This window comes from Amblyomma mixtum, chromosome 1 (genome assembly GCF_055824585.1).
Source record: "Amblyomma mixtum isolate Tamu chromosome 1, ASM5582458v1, whole genome shotgun sequence".
Lineage (NCBI taxonomy): Eukaryota > Metazoa > Arthropoda > Arachnida > Ixodida > Ixodidae > Amblyomma > Amblyomma mixtum.
In genome coordinates this window covers 306772711-306795877 of record NC_143012.1, presented here as the reverse complement: position 1 = coordinate 306795877, position 23167 = coordinate 306772711, and the positions used below count along the sequence as shown (strand labels likewise).

At 46.1% G+C, this 23167-nt stretch overlaps 1 protein-coding gene across 1 annotated transcript in view; it reads right to left on the bottom strand.

Annotated features, from left to right (window-relative positions):
• The window catches only part of LOC149372324 (alpha-1,3-mannosyl-glycoprotein 4-beta-N-acetylglucosaminyltransferase B-like), a 144212-nt gene that overhangs the window by 8946 nt on the left and 112099 nt on the right, over positions 1–23167 (bottom strand). The window contains exons 2-9 of the mRNA XM_089566792.1: positions 22479–22736; positions 18356–18489; positions 17267–17313; positions 16281–16394; positions 16111–16186; positions 13456–13576; positions 9312–9442; positions 879–986 (exon numbers count right to left, since the gene is read on the bottom strand). Coding sequence (XP_089422918.1) covers positions 879–986; positions 9312–9442; positions 13456–13576; positions 16111–16186; positions 16281–16394; positions 17267–17313; positions 18356–18489; positions 22479–22736 — 989 coding nt within the window. The remainder of the gene's footprint in view (positions 1–878; positions 987–9311; positions 9443–13455; positions 13577–16110; positions 16187–16280; positions 16395–17266; positions 17314–18355; positions 18490–22478; positions 22737–23167) is intronic.

Sequence of the window (23167 nt, the reverse complement as noted above, 5' to 3'; positions counted from 1 at the left end):
TTTGCCCTCAGCATCCCTTTAATTAAGAGTGAATTGAGAGCAATAGGAGCTAAAACTGAAAGCTCTCGTGTTGCGACAAAGAATTTCGCAGCCCAAGACTGCATGGACTCTGTTTGTCCATAAAATAAAAGGATGGACGCTTTCATCTGAAAATATTGCAGGTTTAACTGGGGCACAAGGGTATACAATGAGACCAACATGCAATCATGTCCAGCAACTGCTCTCATCACCCATGCCATAAAAACTTATCCCAGCTGCTCTTGGGCAAACACAAATACAAGTGCATCAGTGCATGCAATACAAGTGCATGGCTGATGAGAGGAATGAATGAAAGGAGAAGCCTAAATTTACACTGCATTGCTGTAGGCTACATTAGGATGGTTATTTATTTTTAAGTTACTTCATGCATAAAATATATCGATAAGAAAAAAAGCATTTTTGAAAACGTCATGTTTCTTGCATTTTCACTTAATTGGGAACAATAGAAAACAACGGTTCGTTACAAAAAACTGAGTCTCGTATAAGAGATCAACATCAATAATCTGAGACACAAAAGCTTCGCATATATTACTCATCAGAAACCAGCCTTTTCTGCTACAAATTAAATAATACCTAGATTTTCACAAATTCACAAATGTTAAAAAGCACTCACAAATGTTTCAGAAGATGTCTAACAGGACTGACTAAAGCTTATTTTCGTTTGTTCTCTTTAAAAAAGTTGACGATAATCAAGGGTCACATTTCTGACATTTGGCATGAGATCACTCTGTAGCCTCATGTGCGAAGGACTGCTTCAGATGCAGCAAGTGCGTTCACAGTCTTCGTGCACGTCGAGCTCCTCCCCTTGAGTAGTACACAGCTGTGAATAAACGACCCACCTTCAATTTCTGCACTTTGCCTTTCAGGGATGAGTGCATTCCTACATGCTGGAACAGTGATGGCTTGTAGTGAATCCAGATAGTGTCTACCCTCTTCCTGCATTGTTTCTGTCGAAAGAACAAAGAAACACAAGGTCCAAGGGCTTCACAGTTTGTCTAGAATACATGTACTGTTGAACTCCACTTGTGCAACAGAAGGCAGAGGTGGAAAAGCCCATAGTCGGACAGAACTCTAGAATGAAGCAGCAAATTCCCCTTACATCCAATGGTGTCAACCGATTGTGATGAAATTGCGGTGAATTCTCTTGCACTTTCTAGCATGACGTAACAGACAGCTGACAGCTCTACGGGGATTAATCATAGATTTACCGGGTTAACCACGACGTCATGACAATCGGCCAACACCATTGGTGGTATGGCCCTCCTTTGAGGGGAATCTGCATCTTGGTTAATTTGAATGCATTTCTTCGCCGTAAAATTAGAGAGGGCATAGCAAAGAGACACACACAGGACAAATGCCAAAACCCGTTAGTCCTGCGTGTGTCTCTTTGCTACGTCCTGTCTAATTTTGCCCTAAAACAATGCATTTGAATTTCCAAGACCAACTAGCCTGTCTTTCTGCTCTAACATGCAGCTTTGTTTTCGAGTTGCATCCGACTACAGCCAAAACAAAGCATCGCTTTAAGCTACATAGCTATATGTCCCCAGGAGTAGTCACAAGGCTGGATAAAAATATTTGCGGTAGAACACTGTGTCACAAAAAATGCTATCCCTCTAATTATCAATGCAAAAATTCTTGCCTTGAAAAAAGAAAAAAAATTTAAATACTTGGGTGGTCTGTTTGTTGAAAACTGTTACACTTCGATAGCTGTAGGCGCTCACAATATCATGGTAAAGAGGTAAATCTATTAAACTTTTTCGCATGTCCACTGTGTTTTGCTGTCTTGTCTTTTCTGAAGTCATTCAGTTTTAATGTGTGCTGCTGCCTTGCATCTTACTATTGCTGCATATGTAGAGCAACTCTATGGATTTATTAGTCTGTGGTGCCAACATTTTTTCCCATCATCCTCCATCTATTGCCCACTTGGGTCCTTTGGCTACTTTCTTAAAATGCATTCTCTTCTTTCCCTTGCATTTCTTAACCCATTCGCTTCCAGTGTTCCGTCCACGAGGGTACAGCATGACCTGGGTTGCTGGAAAGAATCAGCAATAACTCGTGCTGAAAACGTAGCATGTGGGAAATTTTTATTAATGCATTAGCATTTGAAGGGCATGTTCAAGCAGAAATGGTAACTGCCGTCACATGTGGCGATCTTGGATATAACCAACTTTAGTATACTGCTTCAAATATAACGAACCTTAGTATGCCACCTCGAATATAACGAACTTTAGAGTTTAAGGCTCAGATATAGAACGAACCTCAGTATGCCATCAACAATATAACAAACTTATGAGTTGACCTTGGATACCGTGAACCTAAATATGCCATCGCTGATATAACAAACTTTAGAGTGTTGACCTCGGATATAACAAACCTAAGTGTACCACCCCAGATATACTAACAAACTTTAGATTACCACCAAGGATATACCAAACTTTAGAGCGTCAACCTTGGAAACAGACAACCTAAGTATGCCGCCACTAAAAAATAAGCACTATGTGTGTGCACAATCTAAAGAAATGATGAATTGTGTTGTAAAAATGAAAATACAGACATATGAAACGAATATAAGCAAATGTATATGTGAACTTTAATCTGCAACAACAATATCAGCAGCAACAGAACATCTTAATACATTGAAACGATGCAAAAAGGGTCGCCTAGAAGTTGTTTTTTTTCTCTATTTGGCTCTCATGAAAAATCCTGAGGCAGTCAGGTTTATGAAATGCAAAGTGGCACTTGTCAAACAGCATCTTTCACTGTTTTTTCTTGAGATTTGCAGACTAAACATTTGTGTAATATTTTCTGCTATGCAGTCATCAGGAGATATTTGGTTATCAAGACAGTACCATTGATGAGCCTCTAGACACATTTACGATGGAGCAACAGCTGGTTTCTGGTGCTCTTGTGTAGGGGTCACATGAACGGTCCTCTCGACACGATAAAACTTTCCTCTCAGGTGTAGCCCATTCTTTTTCTGTTGCTTTTCGGTAGAATATGTAACCAACGTAAACAACCAAATACATCATATTGACATTTATTCCCTCGCAAGCAGGGCTCAAGCCCCACCTGAAGTGCCAGTCCAAGACCTAATCCTCACCTTGTGGATCAAATCACACTCACTGCTTTCAATATTGTTATGCCATGTAGCGCATTACTGAGGAGTTCAAGGAAAGAGAGGAAGGTGTGTGTAGACTGATCTGGGCCCTGAGCTCTCCACTGAGCTCTCACCTGTATTAAAACCGTTTCATCTGCTACATTTGGTGCTAGGTGCTGGGTAAAAACGTCCTGGATTCGCCAGCACCCCGTCGCAGCCGCCGTGTAGCAGGTATGCTACCTTTATCGCCTCAAGAGTTCCTTTCAATGGCTACCATACAAGCGACACAGATCCAGGAACAGCCAGCTGAAGAAGAGACGACCTTGTCCCATCAGCAAGAGCCGCGTACATTCCACGGCAAGACTGAAGAGGACGTTGAAGAATGGCTCCAACATTATGAAAGGTGCAGCAAGTACAGCCATTGGAACTCTACCGCCCGCCTGCCTGCACAACGTTGTTTTCTTTCTTGCTGGCACGGCTCTGACTTGGTTTGAAAACCACGAGGAAACTCTCACGACCTGGAGAGTCGGTTTGTTGAAGAAATCGCAAAGACCTTTCGAGATATTCTTGCGAAGAAGGAACACGCTGAGCATCAACTTTCGCAGAGAGCCGAGCTGCCCAGTGAAACATGCACGCGATATATCGATGAAGTAGTGAAACTTTGTCGCAGTGTGAACCGGCAGATGCTAGAAGGCACCTTTTCAAGAGGGTTGCTGAGGACGTGTATAACTTCCCTTATTTCATGAGACAACCTTGCTACAGTTGCAGATGTCATAAAGCAATGCCTTGTATTTGAGGTGCATAAAGCACGCCAACTTCGGCTGCCTTTCGAATGTGACAACCGTCGCCAGCATCGACATCCCCGAGACAGAAGACATCACTTCTATAGTCAGGAGGATTGTACGCGAGGAGTTGGCTGCTCAGCGGCAACATATAAATTTTGATCTACATTACCAACAGACATCGAGGTCCATGCCATCATGGGAGCAGCGTACGCCATGGACTGCACCAAATAACAACGAACCATCTAACAACTCCATCCAGCAATCGACGTCGCATTCTTATTTCCATCAGCTTCCGTCCCATCCTGATGAAATGCCTCATGGTGCGCCTTGCTGCGTGTCTGTCGCCACTCCTCAATGGATCCTGCTGTGAGCTACCAGAGCCGCCAGAACCGACATAACAAGGCTCTGGGTGCATCAGACACATCTCCCGCTTTTGCCAGCGTCGCGTTTTCTCGATCCCCTATACAACGCGCACAGGAATGACACCCAGTGGGAGCAGCCACCCACTGCCACCTATCGACCTCCTTCTCCTCAACGTGGTGCACGCAATGACTCCCCTGTCTCAGATCGCAGAACCACTGCCATCTATCGGCCTCCTCCTCCTCAACGCGGTGTACAAAGTGACTCCCCTGTCTCAGATCGCAGAACCACTGCCATCTATCGGCCTCCTCCTCCTCAACGCGGTGTACAAAGTGACTCCCCTGTCTCAGATCGCAGAACCACTGCCATCTATCGGCCTCCTTCTCCTCAACGCGGTGTACAAAGTGACTTCCCTATCTCAGATCGCAGAACCACTGCCATCTATCGGCCTCCTCCTCCTCAACGCGGTGTACAAAGTGACTCCCCTGTCTCAGATCGCAGAACCACTGCCATCTATCGGCCTCCTTCTCCTCAACGCGGTGTACAAAGTGATTCCCCTGTCTCAGATCGCAGAACCACTGCCATCTATCGGCCTCCTTCTCCTCAACGCGGTGTACAAAGTGACTCCCCTGTCTCAGATCGCAGAACCACTGCCATCTATCGGCCTCCTCCTCCTCAACGCGGTGTACAAAGTGACTCCCCTGTCTCAGATCGCAGAACCACTGCCATCTATCGGCCTCCTCCTCCTCAACGCGGTGTACAAAGTGACTCCCCTGTCTCAGATCGCAGAACCACTGCCATCTATCAGCCTCCTTCTCCTCAACGCGGTGTACAAAGTGACTTCCCTGTCTCAGATCGCAGAACCACTGCCATCTATCGGCCTCCTTCTCCTCAACGCGGTGTACAAAGTGACTTCCCTGTCTCAGATCGCAGAACCACTGCCATCTATCGGCCTCCTCCTCCTCAACGCGGTGTACAAAGTGACTCCCCTGTCTCAGATCGCAGAACCACTGCCATCTATCCGCGTCCTTCTCCTCAACGCGGTGCACACAATGACTCCCCTGTCTCAGATCGCAGAACCACTGCCATCTACCGGCCTCCTTCTCCTCAACGGCCTTCTTCTCCGCAGCGACAAGGCCGTTCACCATTATTCCCACGTCGCCACTTTGTTTCTCCACTGCTGGGAAACTAGGTGGTGCGACCGATGCAAGTAAAGTCGCCAGACAGTCAATTTCACGAATACCTCTGCCTATAATCATGCTAAAGAACAAAGTGTCAGTGTGTGTAGACAATGTTGAAATGGATGCTTCGGTTGACACTGGTGCCGCTGTGTTAGTTATGAGCCTTTTATGAACTTCCTTTGACGGAAAGTTATGTTCGTGTGGGACAGAATCAGTATGTTTTGTGGAGTTGGGGGGTGAAACTTAAGTTTTGGTTGGCCTGTGCTATGCTTCAGTTGTGCTTGGTGACGAGTGCTACAGAACAGAATTCGTTGTATTGAGGCATGCCATGCATGACGAGATCTTATGTATTGACTTTTTGTGCGAGTGTGCTGCAACACTAGACTTCAGTGCCAGTGAAATTTCTTTGAAGCCAAACATTACCCCAGTATTAGTGGATAGCATGTCCCAGTATCACGAAGGAGTTCTCTCCCTGAAGGAAGATGTGCTGCTGCCTGTGATGCCGGCAACATTTGTGCCTGTGAAATCCATCATGTGAACATTTCGTGGGTACACACTCAATAGCCATCAAGCCAGATGTCTTGAACGGGGCAAAAAAAAATTTTCTGTAGCCCCGCGCCATCGTGGAGGCCGTGGATGGTTGCGCACACCTCTAGACTGTGAACGTGTCAGAAGAACCTGTTCATCTTCCTTCTGGTTTAACACTCGCAAGATCTGAGAACCATGCGAACCACACCGTTTAAACTATTTCTGATTGCAGAGGAGCTACGAAAGGGAAGTCTGAATATTGTGCTGAGCTTGAGCGCATGGTCAACAAATTGCTCCCATCTGGTGAACACCGTACGCTGCAAGAAATCTTGACGCATCATGCCCAAATGTTCGATTTTGCCAATGGATCGGATAGACATTTCCCGGCCTCTCGAATACCGCATAAAATCAACACAGGAAACGCACCTCCTATTCGCCTGAAACCTTACCGAGTCTTCCCGCCAGAGCGCAAGATAATTCAAGAACAGGTGTATAATATGCTGCAGAAAGGAGTCATCCGAGATGCTTCCAGTCTGTGGGCCGCCCCTTGTGATCCTAGTGCGAAAAAAAGACAATTCTTGGCGATTCTGCAGTGACTGCAGTCGTTTAAATGCACTAACAAAGAAAGACGTATACCCGATACTTCGCATTGACAAAGCCATTGACTGTCTGTATTCGGTGTATTTCTCTCCGCCTGTCTGTATTTCTCCTCCGCTGATTTGCAATCCAATTATTGGCAAATTCCCCTGCATCTATCCGACCATGAGACGACAGCTTTCATAACCTCAGATGGTTTGTATGAATTTAATGTGATGCCGTTTGGATTACGCAAACGCCCCCGCAATGTTCAGGCGATTTATGGACGCTATCTTTGTGGGTTAAAATGGGAAATATGCATGTGTTACCTGGATGATGTCATCATTTTCGGCAAAACCTTCCAAGAGCACGGTGAAAGACTCCATATTGTTCTTGAACACATCGACGCAGGGAGACTCAGCTCGAACTCAAAGATGTGCCATTTTGGGGACCGGCAAACTGTAGTTCTTGGCTTCCTCGTTAACAAGGATGGTACCAGGCCACATATGCAGAAGATCGCAGCAGTAAGAGGTTTTTAAACTCCAACCACCCTGAAAAGCCTTCCAAGCTTCCTAGGACTCTCTTCTTATCTTCGTCGCTTCATTGCTGGCTTTGAGCAGATTGACTGTCTCCTCACTTCTCTTCTGCATAAGGATTCACAGTTTGTGTGGACCCCCGAGTGCGAATCCTCGCTCCATCTGCTGAAATCTTCTCTCACTTCAGCAACACTCCTGCGGCATTTCGACCCTTCTGCTGTGACAGAAATTCACAATGACGCCAGTGGTGTCAGTCTTGGGGCAGTGCTTGTCCAGCTGCACAATGGGGCTGAGTACGTTATTGCCTATGCGAGCCGCACATTAACAAGATGTGAGCGCGACTACACTGTCATCGAATTGGAGTGCCTTGCCGTTGTGTTCGCTGTGCACAAGCTCCAAATATACCTATATGGACGCCACTTCACTATTGTCGCAGACCATCATTCTCTCCGCTGGCTCATCGGACTTGGCAATCCATCCCGTCGTCTGGCACACTGGGCATTGTGTCTACAAGAATAGAACTTTGCATCACTGTGATGGCATCCACTTTTGTACGAGACAGCAGACTGCTTGTCACACCACCCATTGCAGACCTCGATCAACGATGAAGATGGTTTCGAAGAGTATTAAGCCTCATTCACGCCGACGTTCCCCAGTGTGGCCACGTTTTAGCGAGAGCAACATAGTGACCTCTCATTGCAGCCCCTCATAGAAGAGGCAGAAGGACGAGCAGATTCAACGTTATTTACTATCAAAGATGGTATTTTGTTCAAGAACAACTACTCTGTTGATCGTTTCTTCTACACTCTGTTATTCTTCGCCATGGCGCACCCCATGTTATAATAAGTGATCGTGGACGGCAATTTACTGCTGATGTCATGGAAGAAATTCTCAGACTTTATGGATCAGACTACCAACAATCCACACCATACCACCTGCAGACCAACCACACCCTGACAACCATGTTGTCCCTGTATGTTTTGTCTGACCATTGCAACTGGGACGCAGTGCTACCATATGTGATGTACGCTTATAACACGGCAAATCATGAGGTCACCGGGTACTCTCCCTTCTATTTGCTATATGCCAGAACTCCTCGCATTTTCCTCAATAACCTTTCCATTTTCCCTCAACGACAATGCGTCCATTGCCCAGATACTATGCCGTGCTGAAGAAGCCTGTCGTATAGCTCGCTTGCGTACACTGGCGTCTCAACGCCGCTCGAAAGAATACTATGACTCACATCATCGTGCAGTAATTTACTCTCCTGGAGACTTTGGCTTTGGATGCCAGCCCGCAAGAGAGGAATGTATGAGAAGTTTCTGTATAAGTACGACGGCCCCTTCGTCGTGTTGGACCGACTGAATGACGTGAATTAAGTCATCATCAAGGTGATTACGGATAAACGCCGTTCCCACAAGACATAAGTCGTTCATGTGGCTTGCCTGAAGCGCTGCCATCGTCGACCTGCCTCACTTTCTCGAGGACAAGAATTGTCTGCCCTCGGGGAAATTGCTATGCTGCATAGCGCATTACTGAGGAGTTCGAGGAAGAAGAGGCATGCATGCGCGCACAGACTGATCTGGACCTTGAGCTGTTCACGGCCAGCTTTCTTCAGACGAGCTCTCGCCTGCATTAAAACCATTTCATCCATAACAATCGCATCTAAAATTAGGGCATTTGCAGGCCACGTCCCTCTCATTGCCAAAAAGCACCGCATGATTTTCAGCATCCCTGAAACTTCAGTCTTCCCGCGATGCCATAGACCAGCGAGAAAATTTTTTTTCCTGCAATATATTTTCAAAACTAGTGAGCAACTGGTCTAAATCTACTATCCAAAAATTAGCAGTCAAGCAAGTGGCAACATCTGTTGATGCGTATTTAGAGTGATTATTTTAAGGTGATGACAGGGAATCATCACCTTTGGAAGCAAATGGGTTAATGAAAAATAATAATGAGAGTAAAGGATGCCTATCCTTCATCCTCTTTTAAGACTTCTGTCTGCTGTCAATGAAATGAGAGCATTCAATAAAATGTTTTGGCTCCAACTACACAAGCAGACAGAAGATGCAAGACCTTCAAAGACAATGAAGTTCCTGAATGAAGTGGCACGCACAAATGAAAACAACCTCCGTGCTGGCAAAATGAAAGCTCCGCAGCTGTCCTTCCTAATAATGCCACAGCAAGCAAAGAGGCACACAGTACTCACGTGGTCCTGGTCATTCCGGCACATCATAGTGGCGACCATGTTATCTAGAAGCCAATCAACCGGCTTGTCGTTGTAGAATATTAGGAAGAAGGCCACGAACTTGGACAGGTCTACACACTTGAACAGCTTTCCTAGAAAAGATAAAAAGAAGCAATTTTGTTTATCCACTAAGGTAAGCACAGGCATGAATTAATTTGCAACAGAGAACTTAGCACCATCTAATGCAATGCAAAAATGTATAGCAGTCGGGAGTTCAGAGCCACATGGCGCCATGTGAGGTACCTTGGCTGCATTTTATGAGACTTAATTGGCATATACTAACTGGAACCCACTATCAATGCTTCTTCGTGGTACAACTATAAAGCAATGTCATCACATTCTTGCACTGCAGGTCACAGATTCGACTGCACCACTTGCATTCACATTTATTGTGAGCTTGAAAGCTCCACAGTTGAACATAGTTATGAGTTTCCATGAGAAGGTCACTACAGCTTTGATCTATTCAGTCCCTGACAATCGAGCCATGCCAGTGATAAGCTTTCCATGATTAAAAGCAAATTTTACCTCTGGGAGGCCTTTTACGCCAGACCAGAACAACACCACGGCCACCCGGCTAAGTTCCTGTCATCGATAGCACTATTTAATAAGCTTAGGACCTGCCTGTTACATACTTGAATACCGCATTTACCATGTAATTTGCACAATTCTGCTCTTTAAATTAGGGCTTCAAAGAGAGGGTGCAAAAATCACGTAAAAGTTTTCTCAACATATCCTTAAAAACGCAACAAACATCATAGCGCACAATATATACGGTATACTACAGCCTGTACATAAACCCCCCCATCGTGCACCCTCATGGCCAACAAAAAAGTTGACTACAAATAAAAGACGCATACCCACTACTGCCCCACCCCATGCTATGTAGTTCCCCATGGGATGGCATGACGGCGCATGCACAGCTCAAAGCAATAAACAGGCAACAAACAAATCGGGAGGCCAACAGTAGGAGGCAAAGGAGATATAGGGTGGTAAAACGGGGCCCTCGCATGGGTGCTGGCTGACTAGCGGCCCAATGAGCAGCAAAAAGGTAGTTTCGGATATTTATGAGCGTGCAACTGTTATTCTGGGAAAGAGACCGCCAGCACGAGTGAACTGCTTAAATAGTGCACAACTCGGGCTCTTAACACTCGCACCATTTAAAATCACACACGCCGACATGGCCGCACCGACCTTCCCAAGTCTTCCTAGCAAGCGCCCAAGTACATGCTGATGATCTCGCTCAAAACAGAATGCAAAATGTTCTGAGCAGGAGTTTTTTTCTTTCAAAAATCCGGGTGAAAAGTTGGCACTGCACAAATTATGCGCGGGCGCAGATTACACAAGTAAATATGGTATGTTTATTCCAACAATATTATTTTATTGATTTTAGACAAATGAGCTTCAATGCCATAAGAAAGTGGCTTAGCTTTGTAGAAAATGGGTGGCTGCTCTACTGGCTTCATGATAAGAGTCAGGTGTGAATTTAACAACACATTACCATATTTACTCGTATAATTTTTTCATCCCTATTATTACTCTAGTTTGAACTAGCATTAAGTACCTTGCTAGCGACAAAGCCGTCTTGTCTGGGGAGAAAGCCTCAGACCACAAATAAACTAAAATAAAATACTTTAAGGCCGCTAGTGGGTTTCGAATCGGGGGGCGGCGTGAACAAATCCGCATTGTTGGTCATTGCACTAAACCACTGCACTAGAACATTGCACCATAGCCACTATGAAAGTAGGGCATGCTAACTGTTGACTCTCCCTGAAGCCGAACACCCCGCATGCCAAACTGAAAGTCTTTCACGCTATGCTTTGCATGTCACCTTCTTCATCAACTTTCATCCATGAGCAGTGGATCCAAATACCGAAACTGAAGAGAAAAATTAAATGACACCGACTTAACATATGGACTAATACATCTACATTTATGGCAGTACAGTTGTCCGCGCACTTGTCTAGAGCACTTAAACGGAGCGCTCTGTTGTTTATTTAAAACAATCACCGCTGCCTGGCAAACCCCACGTAGTTTTCAAGGCATGAGGAGTTGAACACAATATATGGGAATGTGCACGCACAATGTTTTTTTGTTTTGAGCCCTATGCCACTCATAAGTGGTGCTAGTGCACTCCCTGGTGCACCATTCCAGCACTCTAGACACGTGTGTGTGGACGACTGTACTCATGCCTTTTAACTTTTCTTTGCTCCCACATGCTGTATGCCTGTGGAAAGACTTGTCAAACCGCATCACTTCACAGTGCTACCATGATATGTTCCATGGACATCTAGACAAAGATTTTGTTAATAACATCTAGCATGTTCACTTTTGTATCCATGAGTCAAATAATTTTTTGTCATTTCCCATGTGGTAATTTGCCTGTCCGCCTTTGCATTCCTGCAGACATGCTTGAACTTTTTGCCTGGATACTTTTAAGCGTGCATCTGTTTTTTTTTTTTTATGTCACTCACTGAGTTCCATGACTCATAGTTCTTTCTGCAAGGCTTTCGTGTCAGTAGCGATATTTTGTAGAAGTGTGCGAATATCAAATTTTTTATTGCAAAGCGAATATGAATAATTGGAACTGGTTGCGAATGCAGGTTTTCGAATAATTTCGAATATTGGCACAGGTAGCTGAAACTAAAGACCGATGCATTTCCATAAAAAAACAACTACGAAAAGAAACAAATATTATTTACAATTCTTTTAAGACCTACCAGGACTTAAATAAGGGAGGGGGAATCCCAGCAGTATGTAATAGTAATAAACTATTCTGAGGACTAATACCTTGTATGTATTTCTTTGAATAACAATTCCATTCAGTAAGAAAAAAAAGTCATATCACAGTTTGACCTAATGAGCGCGTGACAAAGGAGCATGGTGAATGCCGTCATGAAGCATTGTAAGGTGGTCAGAGGAGTGACGTTAGCTGTCGATTATTATCAGAGCAAAGTGCAAGCTGCTGCTGGTGAGACGCAACAGGACAGGTTGCGAAACGAACCCAAGATCAGCAAATCGAGCTGCAACGTGAGCACGACGATTTCTTCCACGCTCTCTCGTGATGCCTAGAGGACAAGTGCCGGTCAAGGAATGCCGCTCCAAACGCAGCGTTCATGACGACATGTAGCCTGTTTATCCCTCGCGTACTGACTTCACCGGACTACAGGTCCCCGGATGGGCCAAAACACTGTCGCGAACCAATGGCGAGAAAACAAAACCATGACGTTCGGTGCCCCAGTGCGCGGGCCACACAGTACTCGGTGCGGTTGCTTGGGCTGGTTTCAAGCCTGATGTTTCTATCATCTGCTTTTCCTTGTCCTCTGCTTATAGATTCTAGAAACAGAAAATAGCAGCTTCTAGACACTGCTAGAAATCCACGAGCGCTCAGTGGCACCGGCGTGGCAGTTCTAAATGGCCATCAGTGCTGTTTTTAAGTAAGGGCAAGCATTACTGCATGTAGCCTTCTACCGAGAGCTGGCAGTCGATTCTACGAGGAAAGAGCGATTTAACGCATGTAAAGGCAAAGTACTGCTGTCTGGAAATGTCACAATGTTTCGCTGCAAATTCTGATGAAGAAATTCGTATCTTCTGAATGTTTAGGAGGTTCGAATAGTGAAAGTGCAGTGCGAATCAAATCGAGTCGTACACACTATTCGCAAACTACTCGATGTTTCGAATATTTGCTCACCCATATTTTGTGATCGATTATTTGAAGTCGATAGTTTTTGTTACTTAGGTTTTCTGTTGGTTTTCTATGACCTGTTACATGTATTTATCTATATTGCACCCTACTTTACACAACACATCCCTGGAAGCCTGCAAGGTACTATAGTATATAAATAAATAAATAATTATGATGTTTCCTACAAATTTTAAACAGTATTACAAGCCAGGCTACCTCTAGGCAAGGCAATGACAGCATGAGGACACAGACCTACATGCTCCCACGATCACAAGCCGAAAAAATTTTGTGACATAAATGTTCAGATGTTATCTTGCCCTAATTGCAGTTTATACCTTGCTTCACTACGAGTTTGGACCCAAACGGTGTGAAAAAAATGCAATTGAAGATAAATAAAGCTTAGTGAAGTGCCATCCAACTCACCAATGAAACCTAACTGGCAGAAGTCGAGAATCATCCAGCGCTTCTTGCGAGCTACTTGTAAATATGCAGCATCCCTCATTTTGGTGACATAGCCAGGCTTGCTGAGAATGTCATCCTCTAGCTGCAGAAGGGAAGACACATGCAATCATGTAGTTAAAGCCGCTCATTCAGTTGAACTCATGAAATCTCAGCAGGTTTCACTCAAAAAAAAACAGAAGCCATTAACACAGTTCTACTGCACGCACTCAGAAACTAATGACACAGTAGTGAGCTATTTTAATTTTACAAATGAAGAATGCTAATTATACTGTAAGAGCACAGAAAGAGAGCATGAATCAGAGAACAAAAGCAAGTCAATGATACTACGACATGAAAAGTGCAGTAACAGATACCCTGGGCCATATTCGAATGACAAAACGAATCCCAAGGAAAGGAATTGCGGTTGAAAGTGGCAGAGAATCAGGTGGAGTGATGAAGCTGGAAAATCTGCCAACATATAGAAGTTGCGGCAGACACAAGGAAGAGGTAAATGGAGATAGAGCTAAACTTTAGCTATGGGGGTTGCTGTAGTTTATGCTTTCAGGTAACCTCTGACTGCCTCGTGTTCTTTGATGCGCACCACAGTCTCAGTTATAAAAATGTTTTCAAATTTCGGCTGAACCGGAAGGTGACCGCCATAAATGGGCAAAGAATCTGCGATCACGTGCTCGGAAGCAGAACGCCATGGATGCTAAGTCACCATAGTGTGTCGATAAAACAATAAACACAGGCCAAAAATGAAAGTTCGTACCAGCCGGGACAACGCATTAACCCTTTCACTGTCACGGACGTACCGGTACGTTTTCGCGCTTCCCCCGCACAGTGTCACTGACGTACCGGTACGTTCTCTATCGTGCGTTCGAAATTTCGCGCTTGAGCGCAAAGCTGACGCTCTTGGACTAGCCGCGCCATCTGTTGAATATTTCTACAAGTTCGTATTTTCGCCCCTTACTGTTTTGGTACGTGTATTGAAGAGCATGGAGCGACTGCCATCCCACCCCTCTCTCTTTGCTGAGTGGCGCGGTCGCTCCGCGTTCGCCGGATCATGACACGCGCGCGTGTGGTTATGGGTCCAAGGGTTGTTCTGCCATCTGCCGCTGTTTTGCAGGTTTTTATTTTTCTTCTGTCGGCATGTGAGCTACGGCGCTTCAAGTTGTTCAAGGGCGCGCTCCGTTGCCACTCCGAGAGTCAAAGAAACCGACACATGACTCGATCGCTGCTTTCGCTCTCTCGTCGCACCCTCGCTTGCGGCTGGCAGCAGCAAACGTAAAGCTCCTCTAACTTTGTTTTAGCCTTTTTCCATGTCCCTCTCTCATCTTTATTACACAGCGTCCCATTTCTCTCCATTTTGCGGGCCACTGAAAGCATACCCCCGCTGCGCGCGGTTACTTTTGGATATGGCTGACGGCGCAGGACCTTCCTCTGCGTATTGGAGTGGTGGCTCTTCCGAGTCTGAATACGAGCCGAGCTCGGATTCGGACTCGGACAGCGTCTCATCCGAGGAAGAGGCGAGTTCCGCATCGTCAGATTCTGATGTTGAAACAGCGGGACCATCATCCCGGAAACGTGCGACACTGGGGGTGCGTCACGGACAGAAACATCCGACAGCGAAAGGGTTAAGCGAGATTTCACTCCATACTATGGAGCTGTGAAACAAGTCGAAGGGCCAGAGACGCATGTTTAGAGGACGTTGCACATTGTTTCAAAGCTCGAATGATTTCTTGTCGTACAGCATTCGTGCGAACACCAGGAGCGGGACACCGATCCCATGAATATGACGTTGCCGACTAGTTTGAAAGCGTGAGAAATGCAAACGGCCAATTTGAAAATGCCCTTCTGGAGGGGGAAAAAAACCGTGTCAAAACTTCAGCAAAATGCACAGAAAATAGTCTACAGTACTAAACTCAAAATTTTCGAAGTAAATGCACGATGCAAAAAATAGTTCTAGCTTAGAGGGACCATGAAACGACATTTACAGGGGTTAGGAAAAGCGCATGAGCGATCGATATTTCATCGCACGTCACCGCATCACAAAATTTTCAGGCTAGCTTCATGAACACCGAAGATATCAGCCACTAAAAGTTATGCTCCACCTCGGCACCCTGAACTCACACATGACCCGGTAGAAAAAAAAAAAAAGCAGGTCAGGACTGCACCCCTCGGTGCCCCATCTGGCCCATGCCATTTGGGCATGCCCAATTAGAAGGCTCGCCCACATTACCTACTGACATCCTTGGGGTAAGGGCAGCTATGACAGTGAGGTGCGGTGTCACCCAAATCTGTTGCGAGCTCCTGCGAGCAGCAATTTTTAAAATTATTAGTAAATTATAAAGTCCATGCAGAGCTTTTAAATTTGACTTGAATACTCACAAAAGCCACTCAGATTTCTTCCACTAGAATATGACGCACAAAACCATTTCAGGGTCTCTTTAATTAATGTTCTTTAAATGATGTTCGATGACTGCGTAGTTCGAAGATAATCCCCACGAGACCTCTACGGACATCATTAAATGCTTGCAAAATTACACAGCAGATTTTGGCACTCCGGAAAATGTAGATTCTCATATACTAACAAAAAAAAAGTGAGAACACAATAATTCACACGTTTTCACTCACCTGTACGTAAAACGTTCCCCTGCTCTGCGCATACATCATGAGGTACGCAAAGTCCAGCGTCTGTTTCGTCCTCCACCTGCAGCGTATTTTAGAGTAGTAAAGGTTGGGTCAGTTTCGCGTATGAGCAGTTCTGTTCGCGAGCCACAGGTGATCGAGCCACCGTCACTCACTTTACGCGTGTCAGCGGGTCCCCCAGCGTCTCAGGAAGCCCGTCCATGTCCGGGTAGTAAGACTGAGGTGGGGAGATAATCTCCAGCAGGCCGCTCTCGACGTGCTCTTTCAACCTGTTCAGATGACACGGTGAAGACAGCAGACAAAAACAAAAATCAGCTTTTGTCAGTCTTTTCCTATGCTGAATTGTTAGCATTATGTATCAACAGATGTAGCACCCAGGCATTGATTTGGTACTATGTGCATCTGAAGGACCTATCAGTTAACCATAAGTTAACCTCAGCTATCAGTTAAAGATTCAATATATGGGGGAAGATTTCGTCTTTCAGCAAACTGCAGCCGTATGCAGCCTCAAGGAACGCTTCTGCAATTGTTGCAACAAATGCAGTTCATGGAACGGCTTTCAACTTTTCTATGATTTATATTAAGCACCCGAATGTGTGTTCATACTGTACTAGTTCCTAGGCATTATGAACTTAGTCTAATTTGCTCATTTTTTAGCATGCAGCAATGACAAATTTCCAGTTTTTTACTATTCTGCGAAGTAGGAGACAGCATGTGAAGAGATGCTGGACATCCAGAAATTTTATCCCACATTTTCACGGCCTGGGCGTCACAAAATTCGGTTAGTCCTGATGATAATTCTGGCTCACTGCCAGCTGCTAACAAACATACCACGCGACGATATTCGGAAAATAACTCCATGCATTTTTTTCCTCTACACATACCGCACCTGCATGTTCGTGATTAAACTTTGCACCAGCGTCATGCTGCAAGGCACATTTCATAAATAAACAAAAGACAGCAAATACTCAACGAAGGGCAGCTGAAGCGAACAGTATATGTACTGCAACTTACTGATCCTAAAGTCTGCTGTGCCTGCTTTTCCGCAATAAAGGTTGCAATACCCCTGTGCTTAATTCTCCATGCCAATGAGAAAGTGAGAAGCTAAACAGCTAAAGAAAAATCTAACGGTAAGACTTACTCTTCCTTAATTTCTTTGGCTTGCTTCATGACGTAGCTCAAGTTCGTCTGAAAAAGAAAAAACAGAAAGCACAGACAAGGCACGTTACAGCGATGTCATGATCCGTGATGACTCCATTAAGTTTGGAAAAAGTTTGATGTCGCATACCAGGTATTTTACTTATGATGGCCTGCAATTTTTTTAAATAGACTTTTTGAGTTACAACAGCACTTTTTTGGCATAGCATTGTCAGCAGTGTGCGCATCACAGTACAGCTAAGACATGCTAACTAGTAGGCTGGTTAATTAATGTTGAGTAGTTAACTTATGAACTATTACTGTTAGACCCCTTATTTACTGAGAGACGTGTTGTGCACTGTGTGTAACATACATATCAGTTTTTAGAATTTCGAAAACACAGTTACTCTCGGCGCTGTGGCCCAATAAATTTCGGCTACTTTGACGAGTTACGTGCACTGGAGGGGTTACCCTGTCTGTAAGCTTTCCGAAAGCATATGTATTTTGGCGCAATGTAGGCACAGTTTGTTGGGCCACAGCGCTGAGGACAACTGTGTTTTTGAAATTCTAAAAACTGATATGGATATTACTTATGGTGGGCTATACGCCTCTGAATAACTAAGGAGTCTAACAGTAATAGTTAAAAAGCTAACTATTTCATATTAGTTAACCAGCCTATCTGGTAGCATGTCTTAGCTGTATACTGATGTGCTGCACTGCTAACAATGCTATGCCGTAAATAGCGCACTTCTAACTCAAAAACTCAAAAGGCCGATTTTTAAAAATTGTAGAACCTCTGAGGTAAAACATCCGGTATGAATGCATTATTTTTCTGGAGGCTACACCTCTTATGGGGGCAACAGTTGCGAAGAGGATGTAACTAATTTATTCTCTAGAGTTTTACAGGTGTTACTTGATTATAAACCGATTCATACATAACACAGATAAAATTAGGAAATGATAAACCAGCCCTTTACCAGCAGGATGCATGAACTAGTATACACCACCAGTTTTGATCCTTAAACAAAACTAACAAGAGAACGGAGAGCTGGCGATTATACTTCGACTGCCAGCAGTGGAAAGACATACGCACCTCTGCAATGAACACGACGATAAGCGATATCATCCTTTCTTCGGGACTCATGTTGTTGATCAGGTTCTGTAGCGTGGACATCAGGTAACTTTGGACTTCTCGCTTTACAGTGGGCACACCGAGCACCATGGTCACTGCAAGAGCGAATTATTCAAGTTAGTCGAATTAGTTTCCCCGATAGACTGTCGTGATGGCTGTGAACGTGAAAATGGATTTAATCCAAGTTCCTTACTCTTTTCGTTCCCCTCCAAAATACGCAAGCAAACAGTACAGACGATCTGCTGATATGCAAAGGCCTACGAAAAGGCTTGAGATTAACTCAACGACAGCAAAGTGATTATGAAAAGGAGAACGACAGAATTAACATTGTGGAACAGAAGGATGGAAGTGTGAATTTGAGAACTAATTCGAGTTAACTATACTACAGCTGAAATCAAGAGGATATGGACATGGACAGCCCACGTGGGGCAGAGAACAGAAAACCGATTTTCTCTTAAGGCCACAGAATTAATACCAACTAAAAAAGAAAAAACAGCCAGGTTCGGTCAACAGCCGTGCGGGGAGATGGCACAAGAACATTTGCGCCATAAAAGAAACAATTTTCACCTCAACTATCATCCCCCCCCCCCCCCCCACACACACACACACTTCGTCCACTTTCTCCGAAGATCTGTGCACATCTCCGCTTCCTGGCACTAAGGGTATTCACATCTCCACCTCTTGGCACTAAAGGGCATCGTGGATACAAAAAATTGCTGATGGTTTAACTTGACTTAAACCTGGTGTGTAAGCGAAAGCTTCAAAACATTGTGCCCGCTCCTCGTCGGTCTCTGCCCCATGCTTCCTCTTCTCGGCTTCGCGTTGCCGCGTAAGCCTAGCGAGCCCCCGAGCGACAACGGCTGGATGCTCCGGCTCTTCGTCCACTGCCAACTGCCGCCGAGACACGGCAGCGGCGCGATCATACCCGCCGCGCGGCACACGTGGATGGTCCGTGACGTCACCTCATGACGTCACTCAAGTGACTACCCACATGTTCAACTTTGACTTTGACCTTGACTTGACCTTGAGATTGGGGTGGGCCAACCTCAATCTTGGTCTGACCTCTAGGCCTATGGACCACCTTAGTGTTTCACCCGGCTATGCTAAAGCCCCTAAAAAAACTAAAGTAGCGACAAGACGCCCTCCCTCTTCGCTCATCCTCCCCCGCGCGCCGGGCGAACGACTTTTGTTTTCTTTGTGATTTCATGCGACTGCGGTGGCGACCTCTAGCCCGCTCCGAAGGAACTAACGCCCCTTTTGAATTGGTTGCGCTGGATTCCCGTACTTGCCGAGTTCTTCTCTATGTCTCCGCATTAGCCGTGCGTTCCGCTGCATAAATATATCGGTGACTTAGGAGAAAGATTTGCATGCTTCACTGAATCGTCTAAAGGCAAAAATGAGCACGCATAGATGGATTGTTTTGGTAGAGCAGCACGCGCACCGTGTCCGGGTGCGCCGGGCTTTATGCGGCGTGCCAAGTTTGATATCGAGAGTGGGGCGTGCATTGAACGTGACCGTGAATCACGAGGCCGTAGAATGAAGTGGCGGTGATCTGTTTTGGTGAAGAGGAGTATGCAAACAGAACGACCGTCCCGCCGCAACGCTGGACGTGCTACAACGGATGCACAGGTTTGACATTCGAAAAGACACCTGCAAGTGAAGGCATTATAAATGCCTGTAGTTCATCCGCTCTTCTAGTGGCTTTCGGTTTTGGTCTCCTGCAGTGTATCGCGAACCAGGTTAGACGCTTGAGGGAGTACTCGAAATACGGTATGAAGGTCACGCTACGTCTGTACTTATCTGTGCCTCCCCTAATGTTCTCTCGCGTGCATGAACTGTAACGATATAGACTCCGGCATTAAAATTTTCTTTGGAATAGTGACTTAGTAAAGAGAAAACCTACCTCGCAAATATCCTTCACCTGCCAGCAATTGGATAATGAAGTTCTTCGTAAATGTTTCAACGGCATCAGTCATTTCGTGAGAAGCAAAATCTACCTCGCTTTTAACACATCTGTCCGATAATCTTCCATATTCGTACAGTCGCTATTAGAGCACTGCACGGGCCTTAATTATTCACGCGTCCCGAGCCCGTCAACCTTTTTCGTTACCTGCCCCAGCCCGGCCCGTCCCACGAGGTAGACATGGCCGGCTCAGGCTCAGAAACACCCCGAGTACTAAATGCACATCGGTAAAGCCAAAGCGTTTTGTTATACGGATGTCATTTAAAAAAAAGCGGCTACAAAACTTTTAAAAATGGAGATAATGGGGGCCTCACTGTGGGCAACGTTAAGAAAAAAAAAACGTTTTAGCATTAATCAAAGAGGTTATCACAGACTTTCTCGCATTCGTAGCCTCCTAACTAGTTAGGCGTCAAGGGTAAGCGAGAATGCGGAAGTGATGTTACACACACACATACACACACACACACACACACACACACACACACACGCGCGCACGCACATGCGCGCGCGCACGCGCACGCGCACACACACACACACACACACACACACACACACACACACACACACACACACACACAAACACACACACACACATGCGCGTGACTGCAGAATGTAACGCGTGCGCTTCACCATGTCAGAGCGCAGTGTGATCTGCGCTTATAGTACGCATGTATGTCTAACTTCGGCATGCGCTCAAATTTAAGGAACGTCACTCTACAGTTAGACGTGTGCCTCGCGTCTTAAGCGCCGCGAAATTGCCCCTTTTCTCCCTGCCGGTTTGGCGGTCTTTCCCTGCCGCCCCGGTAGACGCGGTCGCTGTTCGGACTTAGCCGATCGGGAGCCTTCGCCTCGGTAGACGCTTACACGTTTGTGTGTGTGCAATCACGATGCGCTCAACGCAAGCGCCCTCATGTCGAGCTTACTGCGGCCATACGCTCGATCGCGAACAAACCACTTGCACAGCGTAGCTTAAAAAAAAGGAAAACTCAGCAGCTACTAAAAGCATGTCACTTACATCGCAAAGTCTGGTCGATGGCGTTGCGTTAAAATTCGCCCGGCCAATTTTGTGTAACCAAACCTTCCTCCGGCCCGCGTCGGTTTTCGATGATGGGATCGCGAAGAACCGCTTTCCACCGTCGTGACGGTTCTTGCACCCGAAGGCGCAGCTGCTCGTCATGCCGCACAGACAGACGGCTTGAAGTCGGGTGACTGACACACGTTCCGAGCAAAACAAAAGCCGCTGTTCTTCAGAGCAAGCAAAAGCGCAGTGTCCGCAACGACGCCTGCCGAACCTACGGTGCGCGGTTGGAGCGGACAATATGGCGTCCGCGGCGGCGAAAAGCGCAGGTTTAAAGGGCTTTTGCGCGCGAAACCATCGACCAATGGGAAGAGGCGACGGGCACAGGAGAGGGAGAGGCGGCGCTCTGCAAAGGTTGTCGCTACTTTAAAAATTTCCAGGGGCTTTAGGCTATGCCCCATGGCTCTACTATGGTTTGACCTTTAACTCAGCTGAAGGTCAAATTTGCACCGTCCGCGATTGAAGCCCGAGGTCCCGTAGTGAAGCTTTCGCTTCAAAATACCATTTGAGTACGAAGTACACATACACGCAAGGCACCGGGTTAATTGGGTAGATATGGGAGGGGCGTCTGCACTCTGAACATGAATATGGCCATATGGGAGTAAAAAGGGACTAAGCTGTCCTCTAGCGCTCCTTTTTATAAAATGGGGTGCCATAGAGGGCAGCTTACTCCCTTTTTACTCCTTCCTGTTTAAAGTGCCCTGCAGTGGGCGAAGTCAGGTTGGCGATGATGATGGTGGTATACACAGGGTTAACTGAAGATCAACAAGACAGGCCTTTTGTCCTGCATTAAATGGACGTAGTTAGGTTGATGGTGATGACTTGTGATATAGACAGTTGTGGCGGCACGCCAGCACTAAATAACCCAAGTCAATTACACCCTTGCCCCTCTATTCTGGACTGCTCGCGACGACGTCGGCCGGTGGTGGAGGACAGAAGCGAAAGAAAGTCCCTCGCACAATACAGGAAGAGCCGAGGACGGCGACACGCGGGCGTCACCCAACGGCACGCATGTGCATGCAGAACAAGTGAGGTGTACTTACCTCCGCTCCGACCCTTGGAGACCTTGAGGGCGGGCTTGACGGCGTCCGGCCCCGCTGTCAGGTGGGGCAGGAAGTTGTAGATGGCGGGCAGCTGCAGGTCCAGCATCGTGCCGTCGCCCAGACTCCCGTTGCGGGGCACCAGGTGCTGCTGCAGCGCCAGCACGTCCTCCCACCGCTGGTGGTTCAGCATCTCGGCGTGCCGCAGACGCTCCTGCAACTCGGCGATCCTCTGCACCAGCGCAGACTCCTCGGTCATGTCTGCGAAGAAGAGCAGGGGGGTTCTCTCAGACGACACGGGATTTACCTTTTTGTAATGACAAAAAAGGCGAAAATCTGTCCTAAGAACAGAAATTACTATATAGCGACAGAAATTCCTGTATGTGCACTGGCTCGGTTGCGACGGCGGACAATTTTGTCATTACAACCAACAATACGACGACCAGAAATTTGTCATATGGGGGAGCGACTGTTCGGTAACGATTAGTTTTCTGGCGTTTTAAGCTGGGAAAAAGGCATTGTTTCGTAAGCACGCCCTCCCTGCTCACTCATTCTCTGGATAATTTCAAATATCTTCGGCACTTCAGTGAGCAGTGAATCTACTCTAAACATGAATACGCCTATATGGGGATAAAGAAGAAGCGAACTGTCCACTAGCACACTCCTTTTTATGAAAGGGTGTGCGCTAGGGG